This window comes from Amphibalanus amphitrite, unplaced genomic scaffold (genome assembly GCF_019059575.1).
Source record: "Amphibalanus amphitrite isolate SeventyFive unplaced genomic scaffold, NRLGWU_Aamphi_draft 001876F_arrow, whole genome shotgun sequence".
Classification (NCBI taxonomy): Eukaryota; Metazoa; Arthropoda; class Thecostraca; order Balanomorpha; family Balanidae; genus Amphibalanus; species Amphibalanus amphitrite.
Window position 1 is genome coordinate 61,224 of NW_024883369.1, and position 21,195 is coordinate 82,418.

General features: G+C 48.7%; 1 protein-coding gene across 1 annotated transcript; it reads right to left on the bottom strand.

Annotated features, from left to right (window-relative positions):
• Positions 1-14,334: 14,334 nt before the first annotated feature.
• On the bottom strand, positions 14,335-15,593 carry LOC122375579 (uncharacterized protein DKFZp434B061-like). The gene is made up of 2 exons (XM_043355075.1): positions 14,863-15,593; positions 14,335-14,677 (listed from the first exon to the last, which is right to left on the bottom strand). Exons 1-2 carry the CDS (start codon positions 15,591-15,593, stop codon positions 14,335-14,337), a joined length of 1,074 nt encoding a protein of 357 aa, XP_043211010.1.
• Positions 15,594-21,195: the final 5,602 nt, after the last annotated feature.

Below are 21,195 nucleotides of genomic sequence, written 5' to 3' on the forward strand. Positions count from 1 at the left end.
TTGTTGACTTTGCGTGACGTCATTTATGACGTCACTAAGGCCATATAAGTTTTTCGTCAATAACTCCTGATCAGATGGAGCTAGAGAGTCGGGAAAGCCACCATTGGACTCGGGAAGACCTGCCGAATCGAGTGATATGCGATATGTCCCCCTTCAACCATTTTCGTGACCTGAGGGGCTCCGACCTGACCTTGACCCGAGGTTAACGCCTTAAGTTGACTTCACCCGAACACCAAGTATAGCATTCGACGCTCTTGAGCTAGACAAGCACGATGATGCCAAAATCGCGGCAGTGCGACCATTTTTGGCAAAGTAATTAACCAAAAACCGAGCCCGTGCCTTGTGGCACTTACCTGACCTAAGAGGTCACTGGCTGACCTAAGACCTTAAATCGGGTAGTACTTGCTGCGTCTTATAACGACACACAAGCTCGTTTTTTTTTCCGCGAGGCTCTAGCTCAATTAGAGGCGAAACGGCGAGGGAGTTGTATCAGCCCTCCCCGGTCAATATAGAAAACCAATCGGTCCGGCCAGGGCTAAATACCGGAATTGTGATCTAATGTAAAAAGACGGCCCAACGTAACCTGACGCCAGTGACAGGTGTCCTATATTCGCAGCGTCTTATATTCACGAAGGTCTCAATTTCCACTTTCTTCAGCCGAGTGATGGTCACTAACAGCAAGGCTCTCTAAATGCAAGCCGTAATCGCCACGCAATATGTGGAAGGCTTTTGATGTCAATACATACATAAATGCAATAATAAAACCATATTGTATGCGCTTTCCACAAAATTCATAAACTCAAGCGCGTCTGTTTTTAATGACCAGTCAACTACGCATGGATGCGTGCGCCGTGCAGGCCACACAGGTCAGCGTAAGCCGGGCGCGGCGGCCGAGCCGAAACTGGGGCGGGGCGGGCGGTAGTTGGGTAGGAATAGCGGCTCCTGCAAATTTTGCGCAAATATGCGCAGTTAGCTTTTATGTTGCCCTGGTGTAAATTTAAATCCTGCTTCATCTTACAAAAAATCAGAGTGGGACTAGATGGGACTACCTGTTGTTTCCTTACCTAAACTTTGCAGTTATATTCCAGAATCACTCTAGGAGAGCCCTCATAAAAAAGCTACAGTAGATCTTAGTTGGGGAAAAAGTATACCAAAAAATTTGCACTGAACAGTCGGCAACTTCATAACAAACATTTTGATGCATAATATGTGGGATTTCAATTTGGTGTCTATCAGCAATAAGACTCTGAATATCCGGCTCAAGAAACCTCTTGCTCCGCGTCAGTTTCCGAGTTCTGGGATACCCCATCTTCGGGGGCTGATTACAGTTATTTTTGGTCACCCGGATTAGTTTTTTTTGGCCTAATTATAATAATTTGATCAATTTCAAATCGATCTATATAAAAAATAATCCGAAACTCCGGAATCGCCCGTGGCCTCTCGTGAGGGCGTTTCCGACCAGTGTGCGCTGCTCCCGAGGGAGCTGCACCCCGTAGCCGGGTGCAGAGAGTGCTTGGGGGGCTGGTCGGCCTGTCCATTTGGACGGGCTCAGCCCCGGCGACTCTCTAGGGTGCCTGCCCAGACCAATGTCTCCCCCTAATTCCTATCATCCTTCCGGCTCTGAAATGGTCTTGTCAGACCGAAAGGGCCTAACCCAACAAAACAAACAAACAAACAAACAAAATAATCAGACACCACCGTTCCATGCTTCTATCCTCAGGAAACTGCATTCCTTGTCCTCCACGCCGCAACCCCCCTCCGGGCTGGACAGGCAACTTTATCTCATGCGGGCTGCTCCCTTGGAGCGGCACCGCTGCTCAATACAATACAATACAATACAATACAATTTTATTAGGTCCCTCCATTACATGGGTTTTGTGGTGACCACGTCGTATACATGCGAAAACACATCTGGATAAAACACTGCAGTAAAACCGGATAGAAGTGAAACCACAGAGTAAAATACACATCTAAGATATCTTCCGGTACACTAACCAGTCGACCACACCTACTGTTGACGCGTTCCTGAGGACTCGTTCCAGTGCTGGCTGCCGCGAAACAAAATCCACGACGGCCGAACTCGGTTCGGACCCGGGGCAGACGCAGCTGTCCCCGCTCGGTCGCACGCGTGGTGCGAGCTGACTCGTCGGAGCTGAGCACCAACTTGCTTCGCAGGATTTGTGGTGCACTGTCCGAAGTAAGTAGGCGACTAACCACAGCTACGTCACTGTCACGAATCAAGTCGTCCACACACTTCCAACCCAGCTCGTTAAGCACAGGAGTCACGTGATCTCTTCGGCTGAGGCCAGACACGACACGTGCGCCGAAATTCAGCACCTTTTGGATGCGTTTCCTCTGAGCGATGCAGCAGGCACCCCATACGCTAATATAGTATTGTATGTGCGGAAACACTAACGCTTCGATAAGCAGGCGCTTAGTCTCCGTCGGCAGCCTGTTCCGCATTCTCGCTAGGCTAACAAGTATCATGTTGCAGCGCTGGACGACAGACGTGACATGTGAATCCCACGTCAGGTGAGAGTCGATGGTGATGCCCAGAACCTTGACGCTCGGTGAAGGTGAAACTACGTCACCGCCAAAGTGGATCGAGAAATTGGTGTTAGTTTTTTGACGACTGGATTTCAAAATGGTCATTTCAGTTTTGGATGGGTTAATTTTCAGCCGGTTCTGAGTGAACCACTGCACGAGTACAGATAGGTCACTTTCGATGCGGTTTTTGATAGCCAAGACGTTACTGGGAGTGTCAGCGTCAAGGATCTGGACATCATCAGCGTACATCACTAGTTTGACATTTGACAGATGTTGGGCCAGGTCGTTGGTGAAAAGCAAATACAGGCTCGGTCCCAAAATGGACCCCTGTATCACGCCGTGCGTCACGCTCAGCGGACACGACCCGATAGCCTGACTGCGCCCACTCAACCAGTCAGAAAACCAGTCAGTTCGAATCCCGTACCAGCCCAGCTTGTCCAGGAGGCGGCCATGCTCGACGCTGTCGAACGCCTTGGACGTATCGGCTGTCACGAGTGACGTCACGAGGCCTTTGTCGATATTGTCAGTGACATACGTGACAACGTCAAGCATAGCCGCCCCCGTGGACATGCCGGGCCTGAAGCCATACTGCTGCGGGCAGAGCAGAGCGTTGCGGTCTAGGTACGACGTCAACTGGGAACATACCACGCGCTCACACAACTTGGCAACAACAGGAATGATAGATATCGGCCGGTAGTTGCTCGGGTCCTGCCGGTCGCCCTTCTTATACAGTGGGATGATGACGGCAGACTTCCACTGGTCAGGCATGTCGCATTTAGTGACGCAAGAGTTAATCAGGTGTAGCAGATGGGGCCCCACAACAGCAAACGTCTTCCTCAGCATATCGACAGTTATGCCGTCGGGGCCACTCGCGCGGGACGAGCTCATCTGTCGCAGCGCGGCAGACAGTTCCGGTAGTTGGGCAGGCCGCGGCGAGAACGCGTCACTGCAAACCCGCGGCGGGCGCGGCGGCAGCGGCTCCCCGGTGTCGGCGGCCGCCAGCGACCTCGCCACGTCTCCCCCCACTGACGCGAAGAAGCTGTTAAGACGGCTGTTCCATTCCGAGTCCTTGCCCGATTCGGTGCTTGCCCGGGGCGCTGCCTTCCCTGACGAGACGAGAAATTGACGGATATCACGCCATGTCTTCGATCTCGAATTCTTCTTCTTCTTCTTCTTCTTCTTTGTGGGGGTCGGCCTGCCGCCAGGGGCGATTTCGGCCGTGCTGTGCTTCTGGGTTAGGCCTCCTGTGATTAGCGATACGCCCGCAGCAGTAGTGTGTGAGCGTTGGCCTACCGCCAGAGGTGATTTTGGACGTTGTGGCTTATTTCTTGGTGGCTGGTTGGTGATCGGCTTCTTCTTCTCGGAATGCTCTGCAAGAAAACCCTCACGAACAACAGAACCTTTTTATTATTTTTTTAATATTTTTTTCTCTTTTTTTTCTTTTTTTGTGGGCTTTTTCTTTTTCTTGGTTTTTTTTGCCTTTTTTGTCTCTTTTGATATCTTCGACACATATTTTCACACACAATGAACAGTCGCACTCATACAGGGAACATGCAGAGATTTCACACTTCATTGATTTTTTTTTTATCTCCTCATTCTTTTTTTCTCTCTCTCTCTTTCTCTTTTTTTTTTTTTCTCTTATTTTATTTTTTTTCTCCTCTCTGCTCTTTTTTTTCGTGGGGGGGGGTGGGGGGGGGGGCCGGCCCGGGAGGCGAGCGGCACGTCTCGAAGTTGGAGGTGGCGTCGCCCCCGCCCCCCAGGCCAGCCCGTGTTCCTTCTTTGTTGATGCGTGGGGGGCAGCCCGGGAGGCGAGCGGCATATCTCGAGGTTGGAGATGGTGCCGCCCCCGCCCCCCGGCCGCCCCGTGGTTCCTTCTTCTTTGTGCGTTTCTGCCGGCCCGGGAGGCGAGCAGCAGGTCTCGAAGTTGGAGACGATGCCGCTCCCGCCCCCCAGGCCGGCCCGCGGCTCCTCTTGTTGATGCGTGGTGGGGGGGGGGGGGGGGGGACGGCCCGGGAGGCGAGCGGCAGGTCTCGAAGTTGGAGTTGGCGCCGCTCCCGCCCCCAGGCCGACCCGCCCCCCCCCCTCTGTGCTTTTCTGCCGGCCCGGGAGGCGAGCAGCAGGTCTCGAAGTTGGAGACGATGCCGCTCCCGCCCCCCAGGCCGGCCCGTAGCTCCTCTTTTGTTGATGCGTGGTGGGGGGGGGGGGGGCGGCCCGGGAGGCGAGCGGCAGTCTCGAAGATGGAGTTGGTGCCACATCTGCCCCCAGGCCGACCCGTCCTCCTGTGCTTTTCTGCCGGCCCGGGAGGCGAGCAGCAGGTCTCGAGGTTGGAGACGATGCCGCCCCCGCCCCCCAGGCCGGCCCGCGGCTCCTCTTTGTTGATGAGTGGTGGCGGGGGGGGGGGGGGGGGCGGCCCCGGAGGCGAGCGGAGGTCTCGAAGTTGGAGTTGGAGTCACCTCCGCCCCCAGGCCGACCCGCCCCCCCCCCCCCCTATCCTTTTCTGGCGGCCCGGGAGGCGAGCGGCAGGTCTCCAGGTGATGGTGCCGCCCCCGCCCCCCCGGCCGGCCCGTGGCTCCTCTTTTGTTGAGGCGTTTCTGCCGGCCCGGGAGGCGGACGGCAGGTCTCGAAGTTGAAGTTGGTGCTGCCACCGCCCCCCAGGCCGGCTCGGCCGCTGCTTGCTGCTGCTGTTGCTTGTTTGTGCTGCTCTTTTTTTCTCTCTCTCTCTCTTTCTCTTTTTTATTTTTTTATTTATTTTTATGTTTATTTATTTTTTTTAAAATTCATTTTTTATTTTTATTTTTATTTTTATTTTTAATTTTTGTTTTTTTTCTTTCTTTTTTATCTTCTTTTTTTAACTTTTTATCTTTTTTTTTGAGAGAGAGAGAGCACATACGTACATGTTATACACAGGCATGCATACAGGTACAAAACATACACTTTGTCTTTCTTTCCTTTCTTTTCCTTTTTTTTCTTTCTTTTTTTCCTCTCTTTTTTCTTTTTTTTCTTTTTCTTTTCTTTTCTTTCTTTTTTTTCTCTTTCTTTTCTCTTTTTTTCCCTCTTTTTTTCCTCTTTTTTCCTCTCTTTCTCTTTTGTTTAGCTTTTTTTTTCCTTGTCTCCTCTACGTCATAGAGGAGAGGTGTTAAATTCTCACTCACAAATGTGCACATCGCTGAAAATGTGCACCGGTGAATGAGAATTTTAACCCTCTAGTGCCCCCGGTATCATATCTGTAAGTCACTTTGCAGAAAATTCGCCTGCTAATCATAGAGGTGAAAATTGTTGAAAACCCTGCTGTATCAGAAGTGGTACGTCTTGGCAACCACCTGGTGGCAAAATTTTTAACCCGCCCCGGGCCGGGGGGGTGTTTGAACACCCCCCCTTGCGGTTTTTCGCAGATATCTCAAAAACGGCGGCGCGGAGCGCCGCCGTTTTTGGCACACCTGTTTGTGCATCTTTTCCGCACATGTTGTGAAAATTTCAGACCCAGGTCACCTTAGGTCAGGTCACCAGGTCACGCCAAGTGACCTCACCTCAGAAAAAATTAGAATGCTCGTCATAGCTACACCGACTGAACGATTGCCTTGAAACTTTCAGCGATTGATAAGAGCAACACTATCTATAAAATGTATATCTCGGAATTTTGATATCGGTGACCTAAGGTCAGGTCAATTTTGCGGCCTCTCCATTATAAGTCAATGGGAGAAAATTGAAAAGCGCCTGTTTTGCACGAACGCTATTCTAGACACTCTCAAACATCGAGATGTAGGTAAAATAGACACACTGAACCAGAAAATGGCAACTGTGACCCCTCGTTATGTCCCCGAGGTCATCTCAGGTCACGAACAGAATCTAACAGTTTTTCGATGATAACTTCTGATAGAGGCGTGCTAGAGCGCTGAAAACGCCTTAGATGTGTTCGGCTCGACGTTGCGGATCGACTGATATGCAACATGACCTTTTCCGGTCAGGTCATGACCTTGACCTGAGGTCAAATTTTCAAGTTGACCTTTCAAGGTCAAATTATAGTTCATTCGACGCGTCTCGACGAGAGAAACACGATGCTGGCAAAAGTAATGTGATAGCTTTTTTGAGTCAAAAGTTATTGCCGAAAAAACGTTTTTCGTAAAAACGGCTATTTTTGGAGTTTTCGACCTCTGGAGGCTAAACCGTTGACCTGAGGTCAAATCTGAGAACATTACTCAGAAAGGTCTGTAAAAGGGCTATCGAATGCGCTTTTTTGCGGCGCTGTAGCTCTATCGGTTCCCGAGATAGCCGTTGGCAGTTTCCAAAATGTTGAAATAGTCAACATTTTACCTTTGGTGACCTCTGGTGACCTGACCTTTGACCTGACCCAAAAAATGACTGAAGTGTTTTCGTCCTTATTTTTGACGTTCTTTCGATTGCCGCTTACCGCGTGTCGCTACGTGGCCCAGGAGCCGAGTTAGAAGGGGGGGGGTGTTCAAACACCCCCCCGCGGCCCGGCGCGGAATTTCAGAGCACCGGCCCGGCGCGGGGTATTGATTTCTCAGTTTCCCACCAGGTGATTTTGAAGAGGGTCAGTTTGTCCTTTGCCGAAAATCAGTTTGAGATTCAAGTGTAAATTTAAGCATTTTGAAAACAAAAATTAGTTATTTGGAAAGAAACTTGGTATACTGTGAGACAAATGTTCAACATATATCATAGTATGTTGCAAAACATCGCAACTTTTTCAGGGTCAAAGATATGGACCCCTATTTTTGCGGATACTAGATATGATACAGTGGGCATAGCACTCCAATATTTTCTATGAAATTTTCGCCGCTGCAACATACGGTGTGCCAATACCATAGTTTTCCCAGGTGATAAGCATTGCAATGACCTGTGAGTCATTGCAAATGACGATGGTACAAGATGCATAAATTTGTGAAGTTCGCACCTCTTGCGCCAGATAACTCTATTTCGCTCCACACTTAAAATGTCATAACGATATTGGTACACTTATGCCGCCTCTCATCCTTGTCAACCTTCCAACATCTAGCTTTCTATGAGTGGCCTTACATGCCTCATGCATCTCGACTTTTCTAACGCTCATAGGAATATGGTTTTGCAACTGTTTGACGATGACAATAGTGAACTTTTTGATCTGCAGGACACTAGCAGACCATATCTTCTAAAACCACGTTAGGAATGACATGCTATCGATGACAAGCTTGTTGATTTCAAGGAACGATCATCCGTGCGAGCATTTATACTCGTGAAACCAAAAATTGAGACTTGATGTTAGGGACAGGAGGATTCAGCGGTCTCTTGCACAATTTCGATATTCCAACAGGGGTTGTGGACGGGCTTATTTATGTCTTGTGGGTCTATGTGTTAGCTGGGCATGGCTGAAGACTTGCATTAGCAGCCAGCCAGCATTTTTCATTCATATTGGAAAACGACTCACAATTTGTTTGCGATTCAAATCTCCTCCGTTCATCCCAGTAGTAAGAGATTGAATGTGGAGTGAAAAAACTATATCGTCGTCTTCAGAGGAAGCTGGCTAAACGGGCTCGCCATGAAGACAGACTCCGGACCGAAGGCCGTAGTTCCTTTGATTTCCTATCTAAGAAGTAGGCAACCATGCACTGCTGCCAGGCTCCAGCAGGTGCCTGACACCTGGCAAGCATTTTCACTGCCAGGTATGTCATTTGTTGTCATATATTGACATATACCGCCAACTGTGGTAGCTGAGTGCCACTGAACAAAAAAGGATTTATAGGTACTAAAACATGGATACTACTTTTGTACTGACCACAAGAATAAAAGTTAAAGTGCGGCATTGCGTAATGCGTAATGCGTATGCTCACCTCCATATGAGGTCAATGAATATTGTGCAAGTTCCTGCCGATCGGTGCACAGTTACCTGTACCTTTGTTGTCTGACACGTACAACGGTTATTGCACTGGTCAGTGCGCGGCTGTTATACTGGCGCCGATGACATCAGCACCGCACGACCAGTCAAAGTACTAACTGACGATTCACAGGCTGAGAGTTTCAGTCACCCGAGATTGTCCGGCTTTCATGAAGATAAACCAACATCGTCTTTGGCATTGATTCCGGTCCGTCGGCAGGCTGTCCAGCATTTTGCATCAGAACTGCTTCACTTCAACCACTTACCGCGAGCCAACTGTAATGTCTTCATTTCTATATCAAGTATGCATAACGCATCTACGTTTGAGAAGCACGGCCCACATGTCTGAATTATGAAAAATTGCACAAGTGCAATGCGCTGTATCGTGGAAATTGAAGGAATAGAAGGCACTCGTAAATAGATGCCTATGATTAGCGTTGTTCCCTAAGCACCGACTGAAAGGACATTTTGATACAAGAAGGATGCCGATGAAATATTAAGAAAATGTTCTGATAAAAAGCGCACAGTGAAGGATGTCTTGTTGGCATTTTACACATTTTAACTGCCACTTTTATCACTGCAATTTTTAATAATATATATTTTCTCATCTATGTCTTCACTTCCTTCTGTGTGGTCTGATACCACTAAAAATTACCAAGTGGAATGACCAATGTATCATATTTGATACAAAATTTATTTCCGAAATTTGAACTGCGAAAAAATATTTGACTCCAGATTTCGAACAAGGGACCCAAAATGAATCATATGTCACAAGGTGCTAATTTTAGGAACCGTGGAACTATGTGTGGGCATTAGAGGGTTAATATTATACCTTACCTCACTTGGAGGTAAGGTCGTGTAATTAAAGTGATCATAAGTCTCTAAAGATGCCTGAATCAAAAATGAATTTAAGGAGGAGCTTTGTGATGTCTGGATTTTGGTCGTTTAGAAGGGTTGTGATGTTGAAGGATAGGTTATTTCGGAAACAATAGTTTTACAGCTCTTGTCGCTGTTGGTTGTAGTTTTGGCATTCGATTAATATATGTTTAACCGTGATTAGCGAGTTACAGGTTGAGCAGTTTGGGGGATCTGTTTTAAGAAGGAGGTAGGAATGAGTGAGATATGAATGTCCTAGCCGGAGGCGGGCTAAACACATTTCCTGTAACTTCGAATTCTGATTTTTAGTTTTTACTGCTATTTCTGGTTGAATTTTTCTCAAGAAACACTTGGACTTATCCCATTCTAATTGACATTTTATGTTTAGTTTATTTTTGAGAAGGGAAAGGAAGTCTTGAGATGAGTAGGGGATTTTGCCAATATTGGTTTGATTTAAGGCATCTTTAGCGAGTTCGTCAGCCTTCTCATTTAGATGAATGCCGGTGTGGGAGGGGATCCATACTAATTTTGGGGGGCATACGATTTGGCTTTGTAATTTGATAATTTCTTTGATAAGGGGATGACTGTTTAAATGTTTTTCGTGAATAGAAGTAATAGCCGAAAGGGAGTCTGACAGAATCATAGATTTAGAGATGTTTTTTAGTTTTATTTGGGCATAGGCCGCCAGGATGGCGTACAGCTCTGCGGAGAAAATGGACGCCCATCCTGGCAGCCTTGTTTTGAGAATCGTGGTTTGCTCCTGTTTAAACCGACTCACCACCGCTGCCGCTGTTTTGTTTTCCTGTGTGTTCTTTGATCCGTCAGTATAGAAGAAAGTGTATTCTAGATGTTCGGAGATAATTTGGTGGTGAAGTGCCTGAATTTCGATGTTGGTGTACATATGTTTTGGTTGGTCGATGAGAAGGATAACTTGCGGGCTTTTGGATGCCCACCACGCCACCGGTGTGTTCGTGTGTGGTGGTGAGTGTAGTGTTATGTTGACTGTGTCTGTTAGTGTAGTGATTCTGCTGCCGTATGATGTTTTCTGGTGTATGTTGTTTGTGTATCTACGGTGTGATCTGTATTTTATATATGGGATGCAGGGGTGATTATTTGTTTTTTGAATTTTGTGGAAGTATCTGAGTAGTGATTCGGTACGTCTATCGGTGAGAGTTGAAATGTTGTTGTAAATATGGAGGGATTGAGTTGGGGTGGTTCGATAGGCGGATGTGATAATTCGTAGGCATGTGTTTTGGATAACGTCTAATTTCTGCAAGTGTGTTTTAGCTATATTTTCAAATATGATAGATGCGTACTCGAGGATCGGCCTAATGATGGATTTATAAATGTTAAGTAAGGTTTTTCGGTCGCCGCCAAAATCTGTACCAGAGAGTGCTTTGAGAATATTGATCCGTTTTCTTGCTCTAGTTGAAATTTGTTCAATGTGTGATCTGAAAGTGAGTCCTCGATCTAATATGATTCCTAAAAATTTTGCGTCGTTTCGAATTTCGATATTGCTATTGTCAATTTGGAGGGGCAATGGATTAATTGGTTTTTTGCTGCCAAATATTACGCATTGAGTTTTTTCGGGTGATATATGGAGATTAAGAGGTCGGAGGTTGTTCTGTACAGTTTTTAGGGCTCGGTCTAGGTTGTTAAGTGCTGTGTTGGAACTTTGATGTGAGGACCAGATAGCTATGTCGTCGGCGTATATTGCGATTTTGGATGGGGCAGGAACGGATTTGACAGTAATGTTTAAGGCCAGGATAAAGAGGAGAGGGCTGAGAACGGAGCCTTGCATGAGTCCGGAAGTTGGAGTTTTGGGATCGGATATATGGTTGAGGAATTTAACTTGGAAGGATCTCTTTGTTAGGTATGTATTAAGATAATGAAGAAGGTGTCCGTTGATTTTGTTTTTGAGGTAGTCAAGGAGAGGCTGGATATTAAGGGTATCATAGGCATTTTTTAGGTCAAGAAAGAGTGCTGCTGTATATTGTTTGGAGTGGAAGGCATTTCTGATATCGGCTGTTATTTTGACTAAATTATCGAAAGTTGATCTGCCGGGTAGAAAACCACACTAATTTGGGGTTATGAGGTTTTGTTTTTCAATAATATATAGGAGTCTGTTTTTAATAATCCGTTCAAAAATTTTGTGAATGGTGTTTGTAAGGGAGATAGGTCGGTAGCTACTTAGTTTGGTGGGGTCTTTGTTTGGTTTGTTTATAGGAATGATATGGGCGTGAAACCAGTTTTCAGGATAGGAGTGCGAGGAAAAGGCGTAGTTTAATGAGTAGAGGAGAGCTAATTTAGCGGTTTGTCCCAGGTTCTTAAATAGGTGGTAGTGAATTTGATCTGGGCCAGGACATGAGTTTCCGGTTCTGTTGATGGCGTTATCTAATTCGTATAAAGTAAATGGGAGGTTATAAACTTCGGTGGTGGTTTCTTCTGGGATAATTAAGGGTAATGGAGGGGGGATGCTCGAGGATATTGATCTATAAAAATTTGAAAATTGTTCTGAAATTTCTTGTGGGATTGTAAATGTGTTGTTATTATGGATAATGTATGTCGCTTTTTGTGTTGAGGTTTTCAGCCCTTTAACCCGCGCCCCAGTGGCGGTCTCAGCCAACTTCGCCCTAGTGGGGGGGGGGGGGGGGCATATGTTACCACCCACCTCTAACTCAAAAACTAAAAGGGATAGAAAGACGCGGTAAAAAGCAGTCGATAGCTCTCAATGCGTACGTTTGAAAGTATTTCAGTCAATTTTCACCTTAGAGCAATATTGGGGTCACCAGAGGTCATCAAAGGTCAAAATTTGCCAATTGTCATTATATTTTTCAGAAAACATGCCGCTATCTCAGGAACTATGGTAGCTAGAAAAACGCATGGAACAGCAAACGATAGCTTTTGAGCTCTTCTTTTGAAAAGGTCATTATCAATATTGACCTCAGGTCAACGGTTTAGCCTCCAGAGGGCAAAAACTCCAAAAATAGCTGTTTTTACGGAAAGTGTTTTTCGACAATAACTTTTGACTACAAAAAGCCACGGCATTTCTATTGCCAGAATCGTGTTCCCCTCGCCGAGACGCGTCGAATGAACTATAATTTGACCTTGAAAGGTCAACTTGAAAATTTGACCTCAGGTCAAGGTCATGACCTGACCGGAAAAGGTCATGTTGCATATCAGTCGATGCGTCTCAACAAGACAAACACAATGAGACCATCCCCAGCGTTCTATCTCTTTCCAATCGCGAGTTATTGGCAAAAAACTGTTTGTAGCCTCAAGTGACCTCGGATGACCTGTCTAGAGGCTATCAGCAAAAATGACACCTTGGTCATCACGAGTGGACTAAATCATTGTGATTCTGAAATATTTGGACTGTTCCTATGCGTACACACGGATCTAGAGGCATTTTCATTTTTCTCCATTGCCTTATAATGGTAAGGTCACGCCACTGACCTGACCTTAGGTCACCGATATAAAAAATCTGAGATATACAAATTGTAGGCGCCTATAACATCATGCAATCCACCAAGTTTGAAACCTTTCTGACAAACACTGCAGGCTGGACATGATTGCAAACTTTTTTTTAGGCTTGGTCAGTTAACTTGACCTGGTGACCTGACCTGACATGACCTGGGGTCAAAAATTTAACACATTGTCCAAAATTGATGTACAAAAAGCTACCCCAAGCGGCGCGGCGCTACGCGCCGCGCTTTTTTATTTACACGCGAAAAACGCGACAGGGTGGTAACATATGCCCCCCCCACTGGGGCGAAGGTTAAATGCTTTAAGTATGCCCCAAATTTTAGAGAGAGGAGTGAATCTGTTAAAGGAGTTTGCGAGCTCTTCGAAAGATGTTCTTTTGGCTTGTTTGATTACTTTTCTACATCTTGCTTTTGCTTTTTTGTAATTAATAAAGTCTTCTTCAGAGCGAGATTTTTCATATCTGTGTCTAGCCGTGTTCCTGAACGTTATAGCTCGTTGGCAATCGTAGTTCCACCATGGTACAGATTTTGGTTTGGCATTGTTGTTTGGTTTTGTTTGTGGTATGTGTAGTTTTGCTGTTTCTGTAATACTTTCAATGAATTGTTCGGGAGTGGGTTGTCTTTCAATCACGTTTTCTAGGGTGTTTGTAAAGGAATACCAGTCTGCTTTTTTAAGGTTAAATCGTGTGTAAGAACGGTGTTGTGTGGTAGTGTGTCCTAGTGTGATATGGATTGGTAAGTGGTCGCTGAAGTAAGGGTCTGGTGAAGTTTCCCATGTTGTTGAAAGTGCGAGTGTTGATGAGGTGGCTGTGATATCTGGTGTGGTGTCAGAGTGTGTTGTGGTTCTTGCAGGGAGTGTAGGGGAGCCGTCATTGTTGATGACTAGCTGAAGGTTATCTACGAGTTCTAACAGAATTTTGCCTTTGGAGTCCGGAAGTCTTCTACTTCTATCCCATAGTGGGTGGTGGGCGTTAAAGTCTCCACATAAAATAAAAGGGGATGTCAGAGAAGTTACTAGGTTTTCTAAGTCTTGGATAAATTCTGAAAAGTTAATGTCCGGCGGGGCGTAAGTGTTTATAACGGTTAGAAAATTTTGATTGGTGCTGATTTCGAATGCTTGGATGTCAAAAGTTGTAGTGATTTGGATTTCTCGGAAGGCTATATTATTTTTAATGTATGTGCATACACCTCCCCTTCTTTTGAGAGGTTGAAAAAGTGCATCTTTTCGAATGAGAGAATAGGTTGCAATTTCGAAATTATACGGATCAGATGGTTTTAAATGAGACTCTTGAAGACAAATGACCGATTTTGAAGAAGAAATTAATGCTTGTTTTAGTTCGGACCAATTTTCAGGGACTCCCCTCACATTCCACTGCAAGAGTGTTATATTTTTGTTGTGGGTGGGTGTGCTATGTGTGGTGGAGTGGTGAGGCATTACTGCTGTGTACTGTGTTTACTGTTTGTGTCGGAGTGTGAAGTGAAAGTCGGAGGGTTTTTGTTGTGGGTGGGTGTGCTATGTGTGGTGGAGTGGTGAGGCATTACTGCTGTGTACTGTGTTTACTGTTTGTGTCGGAGTGTGAAGTGAAAGTCGGAGGGAGCCGACTGGAGGCGTGTGCGGCGGGTCTTCGGTGGCGAGGTGGGACTCGTGGAGTTCGAGGTCGAGGCCGACTGGGATGAGTCGTTAGACTCGTCCGAGGACCGAGGTGGTGGTGGCGGTCGGTTCTTGGGCATAGGTTCGGGTTCGGGTTCGGTTCCCACACTGGCGCCCGGCCTGGGAGTCGGTTCCTCAGACGGTGGTGGGTTGGCCGGGCGTCGTCGCGGGTCCCGGTCAGAGACCCCGGGTGGGGTCTGGGCGGCCACCTCAAGCCGCTGCGCGGAGCGGGCAGCACCGCTCTGCACGCTGGCCGGTCGGGGGGAGGGGTTGGGCGGTAGTGAGAGGGAGGAGGTGCAGGGGACCGGCCAGAGGAGGAGTGGGGCTTAGGGGGATGAGGGTACTCCGCCTCAGTCAGCGGAGGAGGGTGGGAGGGTCTGACTGAGGTCGAAGGGGGAGGAACAGGATTGGATGAGGGGTGGGAATCCACGTACGCGCGAGCGTCGCGAGGGTCCCAGCCCCTACGGATGAGGAGGGTGACCTGGGTCTCAGAGATCCAGCGGGGACAGGATGGGTCGTTCGCGGTGTGGGCGCCGCCACAGCCTGCGCACAGAGGATCTTCGGCAGGACACTGGGAGGATTCGTGCCCCGCCTCGGCGCAGTTGGAGCACGTGGGGGAGTCGGATCGGCAGTGCTGCTGGCGGTGTCCATAGCGCTGGCACCGCCGGCAGCGGAGAGGTTTGGGAGGGACTGCACGGACGGGGAAGGATAGGTAGGCGGCCAGGATGTAGGGGGGAGGTTCAGCGGTGGAGAAGGTTAGGATAAGAACTTTTGGAGAGCGGGGCGGGCGATACACGGCGGTAACGCCCACCCGGGAGAAGCCCTCCTCCAGTTCGGACAGGGATAGGTGCTGGAGGGATGGAGCGTAGATGGAGCCCTGGCTTTGGTTCAGGTGGGGCGGAGCCCACACCTTCACCTCAGCACCGGCGATTCGCCGGAGACCGAGCAAAACTCGCTTCTCCGACGCCTCGCAGGCGACGAGGAGGTCGCCCCCTCGCAGCGGCCGGGCACGGAGACAGCGCCCGATCGCCGACGAGAGTGCGTCCCCCACCGCCCAGGGGGAAAGGTCGGAAAGGGGAGAGCCGTCCATACGGCGGATGCGGACAAAGGATGGGACAGGAGTAGAGGAGAATTGGAAGGAGGATGAGGCAGGGTTACGGGACATGGTGGAGGTAGGAAAGTGAGGTGGGTGTGGGAGTGCGTGGGTGTTGAGGGGGTGGTGTTGGGTAGTGGTGGTGTTGTATGAGCGTAAGTGGGTGTTGTCTTGTGTTGTGTTGGTAGTGGTGAGGTGCAACAAAGTGTGACTTACAAACGTGGTTGGTGTCGAGACGAAGGCAGCGAAGGTGGCAAGTCGGTTGAAGAGCGAAACACGACTGACGATCTCGAATTCCTGAATGATGTCTGGAAGTATGAAGCGCACGCCCGGTTTAGTACCACCTTGACGGCGTTTCGGCGTAACCGAAACTCGGCCTCGGTGGCGTCACATGGAGTCAGCTGGCGGTCCACGCGCGCCTGGTCACGCGCAGCCATCGCCTCTCTGACGTCGGCGTCTTGCAACCACGGGTACGGTCTGTGCTTCAGCTTGATTACACGCATCGGCATATGGGCGTCGATAATGGGGCTCCATGTGCTCAGGAAGCAGCTCCACTTGTCAGACGTGGAGTTGGCGCCGTACAGCGGTGACCAGTCTGCTTGGAGCAGGTCCAGACACAGGGCGTCTGTGTTGACGCGCCTGGTGGACCGCACGTTGATGGTGTTCACCACGTGGCGCGTCTTGACGACAGAGACCGTCGCGGCGATGAGGTCGTGGTCGCTGATGTTGCACGACACGACTCGCGCGTTTGAAGTTAGTTCTGGCTTGTTCGTGATGAAGTGGTCTATCAGCGTAGGATTCTGTCCGGGGCGAGTTGGTGCGGTGATGAGCTGTGTCAGCGACAGGTCACTCAGCTGCTGCAGGTATGACGTCACACCCTGCTTCTCCGGCCGAGAGACGTCGATGTTGGTGTCTCCGAGCAAGTAGACTGGCAGGTCACGGCCGAGTACGCTCGTCAGCTGGTTGTGCATGTCATCGAGGGCGGGTGTCATCGGACTCGATGGTGGCCGGTAGACTGCGCCGACGACGATCGGTGACTTGAGTGTGAGCCGCAGCCAGAGACTCTCGAGGGCGGACGATGCAGCCGGGACACGCAGTGTGTCAGCAGTGATGGAGTTGCGGTAGATGATGGCAACGCCACCGCCAGACCGCCCTCCCCGTCTGTCACGCCGGCTGATGACGTAGCCGGGGAATTGTAGCATCCGAGTGTCCACTGCGTCCGTCAGCCACGTCTCAGTGACACAAAGCACGTGGAGTCGCTGGGACAACAGTAGGTGATTCACATCGTCGATATGTGCCATCAGAGAGCGCACGTTGAGGTGTCCCACGCTCAGTGCGGCGCGCTCGGCCGCCACTGCCTGGATCTCGGCCTGTCGGGTCTGCCGGAGCGTCAGGCGCGGCGGCCGAGCGAGACATAGGCCGCCAGCAGCAGTAGCAGCAGCTCCCACTCGCTCCGCGGGGCCGGGCGGCGGTCGCTCGGTGACACGAACACGTATCGGGCGACGAGACTTGCGGCCAGCCCGAACTCCCCGCCGACGTCTCCGCAGCCCGAGCCGACGCAGCAGCGCGACTGTAGCGCCACTCAGTGGAGTGTCGGTGAACCGCCGAAGCTCTAGTAGATACTGGCGTGTGTAGATGACGCCACCAGTAGCGGGGCCGATTCGCAGACGGCCCGACTCGGCCGGCGTGACCAACGCCAGAGCCCCAGCTGACCGAGCATCAGCTGACCGAAAGTTCAAGGTCACTCGCGGCGCCGCACCCCCAGCCGCCGCGTCTGCCGTGTAAACAAAATCCTGGCGAGACATCCCGAGGGAGCGCACCCCGTAGCCGGGTGCAGTGAGTGCTTTGGGGCTGGGTGGCCTGTCCTCTGGACGGGCTCAGCCCCGGCGACTCACTAGGGTGCCTGCCCAGACCAATGTCTCCCCCTATATCCTATCATCCTCCCGGCTCTGAAATGGTCTTAATGGACCGAAAGGGCCTAACCCAACAAAACAATAAAACAATAAAACAATTATCAGACACACCGTAGCGCACCCCGTAGCCGGGTGCAGTGAGTGCCTTGGGGCTGGGTGGCCTGTCCTCTGGACGGGCTCAGCCCCGGCGACTCACTAGGGTGCCTGCCCAGCAGACTTGTAAACGACTCAAATTTTTTTTGAGTCGATTCTTTGTTTGAGTCTGGAAATTTGAATCGATTCATCAAACGACTCATGCTGTTAAATTTAATTGATTCGAATCAACTCATGACTCATCAAGTTCCTCGATAAAATGATTCGAATCAACTCATGACTCGAGCAACTAGCCAACGGAATGATTCGAATCAACTCATGACTCACACATTTTGATGAATCGATTCAAATCAACTCATGACTCACACGACATTTTTATTGAACTTATTTCATTCAACCCATGACTCACTATAGGCATTTGTTGATTAATTGACTCAAAGCTATGATAAAATGAATATGCCGCATACCACAATTGTATTAAGCAACATAGTAGCCTTGACCAAAGATTCAAGCAGCTACCTAGTAGGACTAGGTACAGTGTGTCTAAAAAGAATGTACCGTCGCCACTACGTGGCGCTGGTGTCGCGAGCCGGTAGTTGGCTGAATCCGCACCAGACCACACATTCCCAGGCGCTAGGTGACAGCTGCGCAGCGGCCGGTAGTAGCGTAAGCCCGAACCTTCGTGACACGACCCCGGGGGGGAGGGGGGAGGGAGGGGAGCGGGCGGGGCAGCGCGTGTAGGGAGGGGTGCTCCAGCAAGCTGGCAGTTGTCGCGGCCAAAGGTCAAGGGGTCACACACCAAGCGAACGGACGCTGATGTGGGTTCGTGGGGATCATGAACTTGTGTGTGGTAGGTGCGTCTTGCGATGCACGGGTGATACGCCAGGTCTAAGCCAAAGGATTCAGGGGAGAGCTGAAGAAAACACCTGGTCAACTACGGCGAATAATAGTGCTGAAAAATGGAAAGTATGGGTCAATGCAAGCCTTCATGACTATAAACAACTTTCTGAGGACGCAAAGGCCAGCATTGAATAACGATATCCGGATCGAAATTAGCAATAATTTATAATTAAATGCCGAACTAATAGCGCTGCAAAACCCTCAGAGTAAATTGTCAAGTCGGATTATACCCACTTGAATTAAACTTTCCTAAATAAAATTGTTAATTAACTTTCTAACACTGACGTTCTTTATCATACGATAAGTATGGGGTTAACCAAGATTCAGCATCTTCCGCGTTCAAACAATCACCTGTAAGGCTAGAACATTAATGGCCAGGTAAAAACATGGTAGGGATTTGATTAACCGGATTATAAGTCGATTTTTTTAGTCGGGATTTGATAAGTCAGATTTTTTTACGCCAACCGCATTTTTAAGTCAAGTCAGGTCACTGATCTATGATGTCATAAATGCGCAGTCCTAAAATGAACTGTGTGAAACTGTCCTAAACTGTCCTCAACATTTTAGGACTGTGTGCACACTCCTAAAATGTTCAACTTCGCTACACCCTCAGTGCAGAGCTTTCATAGGGAGATGAAACTTACAGGATCTTATAGTATGATCGAGAGTCTCACAACTTGTATAAATGTAGGTATATCTCGGATTTTCTGAAGGGTCGCCTGAGATCAGGTCAGTCTCTCACCATTAAAAGTCAGGGGAATATGGAAATTGCTAGTTTGGTCCGGAAATGATATACAACTATCTCAAATTCTCAAGCACACGGAATCGTGATTTCATGCACTCCTTGCAAGGTATGATGCTTTAATTTTGCTTTGTTGATCTTGCGTGACGTCATTTATCACGTAACCAAGGGTATCAGTTTTTCGTCAATAACTCCCGATCAACTAAAGCTACCGAGTCGATAAAGCCACTAATGGACATGAAAAGACCTGCCGAATCGATTGATATGCAATATGACCTCCTTTGACCAGCTTCGTGACCTGACGGGCTGTGACCTGACCTTGACCCGAGGTTAACACCTTAACTCTCGCCCATATTGGTGTTTTTTTTTCCAGCCGCAAACGTATAAGGGGGGGGGGGGTCCGTTGGACCCTCCCTTGCCGTTTCGCCCCTGATCGAGCTAGAGCTTCGCGGAAAAAACGAGCGTGTTGGCCGTGACGAGAGGAAGTCGATGATAACCAATTTTAAGGTCCTAGGTCATCGGTTGACTTTCCAGGTCAGATCAATGACCCAAAAGTCGGGAAAATCGGGCCTGTTAGAAAGTCGTAAAGCGTGGCTGCTATGGGGTTTTTGGGGTGCTGATCACGAATATCATGTTAGTTTTGATCACAGATGATGTCTTCATGCATTTAGGCCAGGTCGGGTCAGGTCAGGTCAGGTCAACCAGTAAGGGTATTCGTAGTAGGTGGCAACCGCCTCTGACAGCTTCGCAACATGTTACGAGGGCACCAAAACTACTTCGTAAATGTTCATATGGCTGCTAAATTCGAATTCAGCTCCTAAAACTGGCCTAAAAACATGTAAAACTCGAAAAAGTGAACAGAGGTCATCGAAGGTCAATGACCTGACCTGACTTTCCGGTGACCTTGACACCCACCCTAGTCCCTAATGCATGGAAGCAACATCATATCCCATGTTTGAACGCTTAAAACCACGAAAAGACTGCAAACGCGCCGATAATGCGAGCCGACATACGCCGAATCGCGATTCCGGCCAAACATGGTCTCGAAAAGTAGGTCGCAGGTCAAAGGCCGTTAAGGTCAGGGTCATGACAATTTCAGGGTGGGTGTAAAATTGATTAGCGCGAGGGTAACGAAAGTTTCGTCGCGATCGGCCGCTTTTTACGCGAGTTATTCGCGAAAAACCGAGGGAGGGGGGTCCGTTCGACCCCCCCCCCCCTCTATACGGGCGAGGGTTAAGTTGATCTCACCCGAAGAAAAAGTATACCATTCGACACGCCTGAGCTAGACAAAAACGATGCTGCTAAAATCGCGGATCTGCGATCATTTTTAGCGAAGTTATTTACCAAAAACCGAACCTGTGCCTTGGGCCACTTGACCTGACCTCCGAAGTCATCGGCTGACCCTGGTCCTTAAATCGGAGACCAATCGCTGCATTTCGTAACGACGCACACGATCGTTTCTTTCGTGAGGCTCTAGCTCAATTAGGGGCGAATCGGCGAAGGGGGTTGTTTCCTCACTTCCAACCCCCAACGTCCCTCGGTATTCAGAAAACCTGAAGGTCCGGTGAGGGTTAAAACGTTTCTCCTGAACGAGGAAAAAATGTAAAAGTCAAAGCTCTATAGACGTCCTGTAAAAGTGGCCATAATAATAAATTTGTTTGAAATAAGATGTTTTTAAACGACTTCGTCATATAAAATCGGGTGCTGGGACCAATCTTATAAACGCTTTAGAATGGACAGGGCGTCACTGGCTAAAGTTTGGGTGCAGAAAACGGCTATTACCTAAATGCAAAATTGTTTTCATGCATTTCAGTCAATTGTATATTGTCGGTCCAGTGGCCGAGCTAAAAAAAAAAAATCGGTAGTGTTTTGCATCTTTTACGCCCTAAGAAACTACACCATCTATCGAAGTGGGCGGGCTTATTTGAATGGGAGGGCGCATTATGCACGAATCGAGTGCTTTCGTTTATTTTGGACTGTATTTTACCACATCCACTGCTGGTATCACTATTAATATTATCTAATG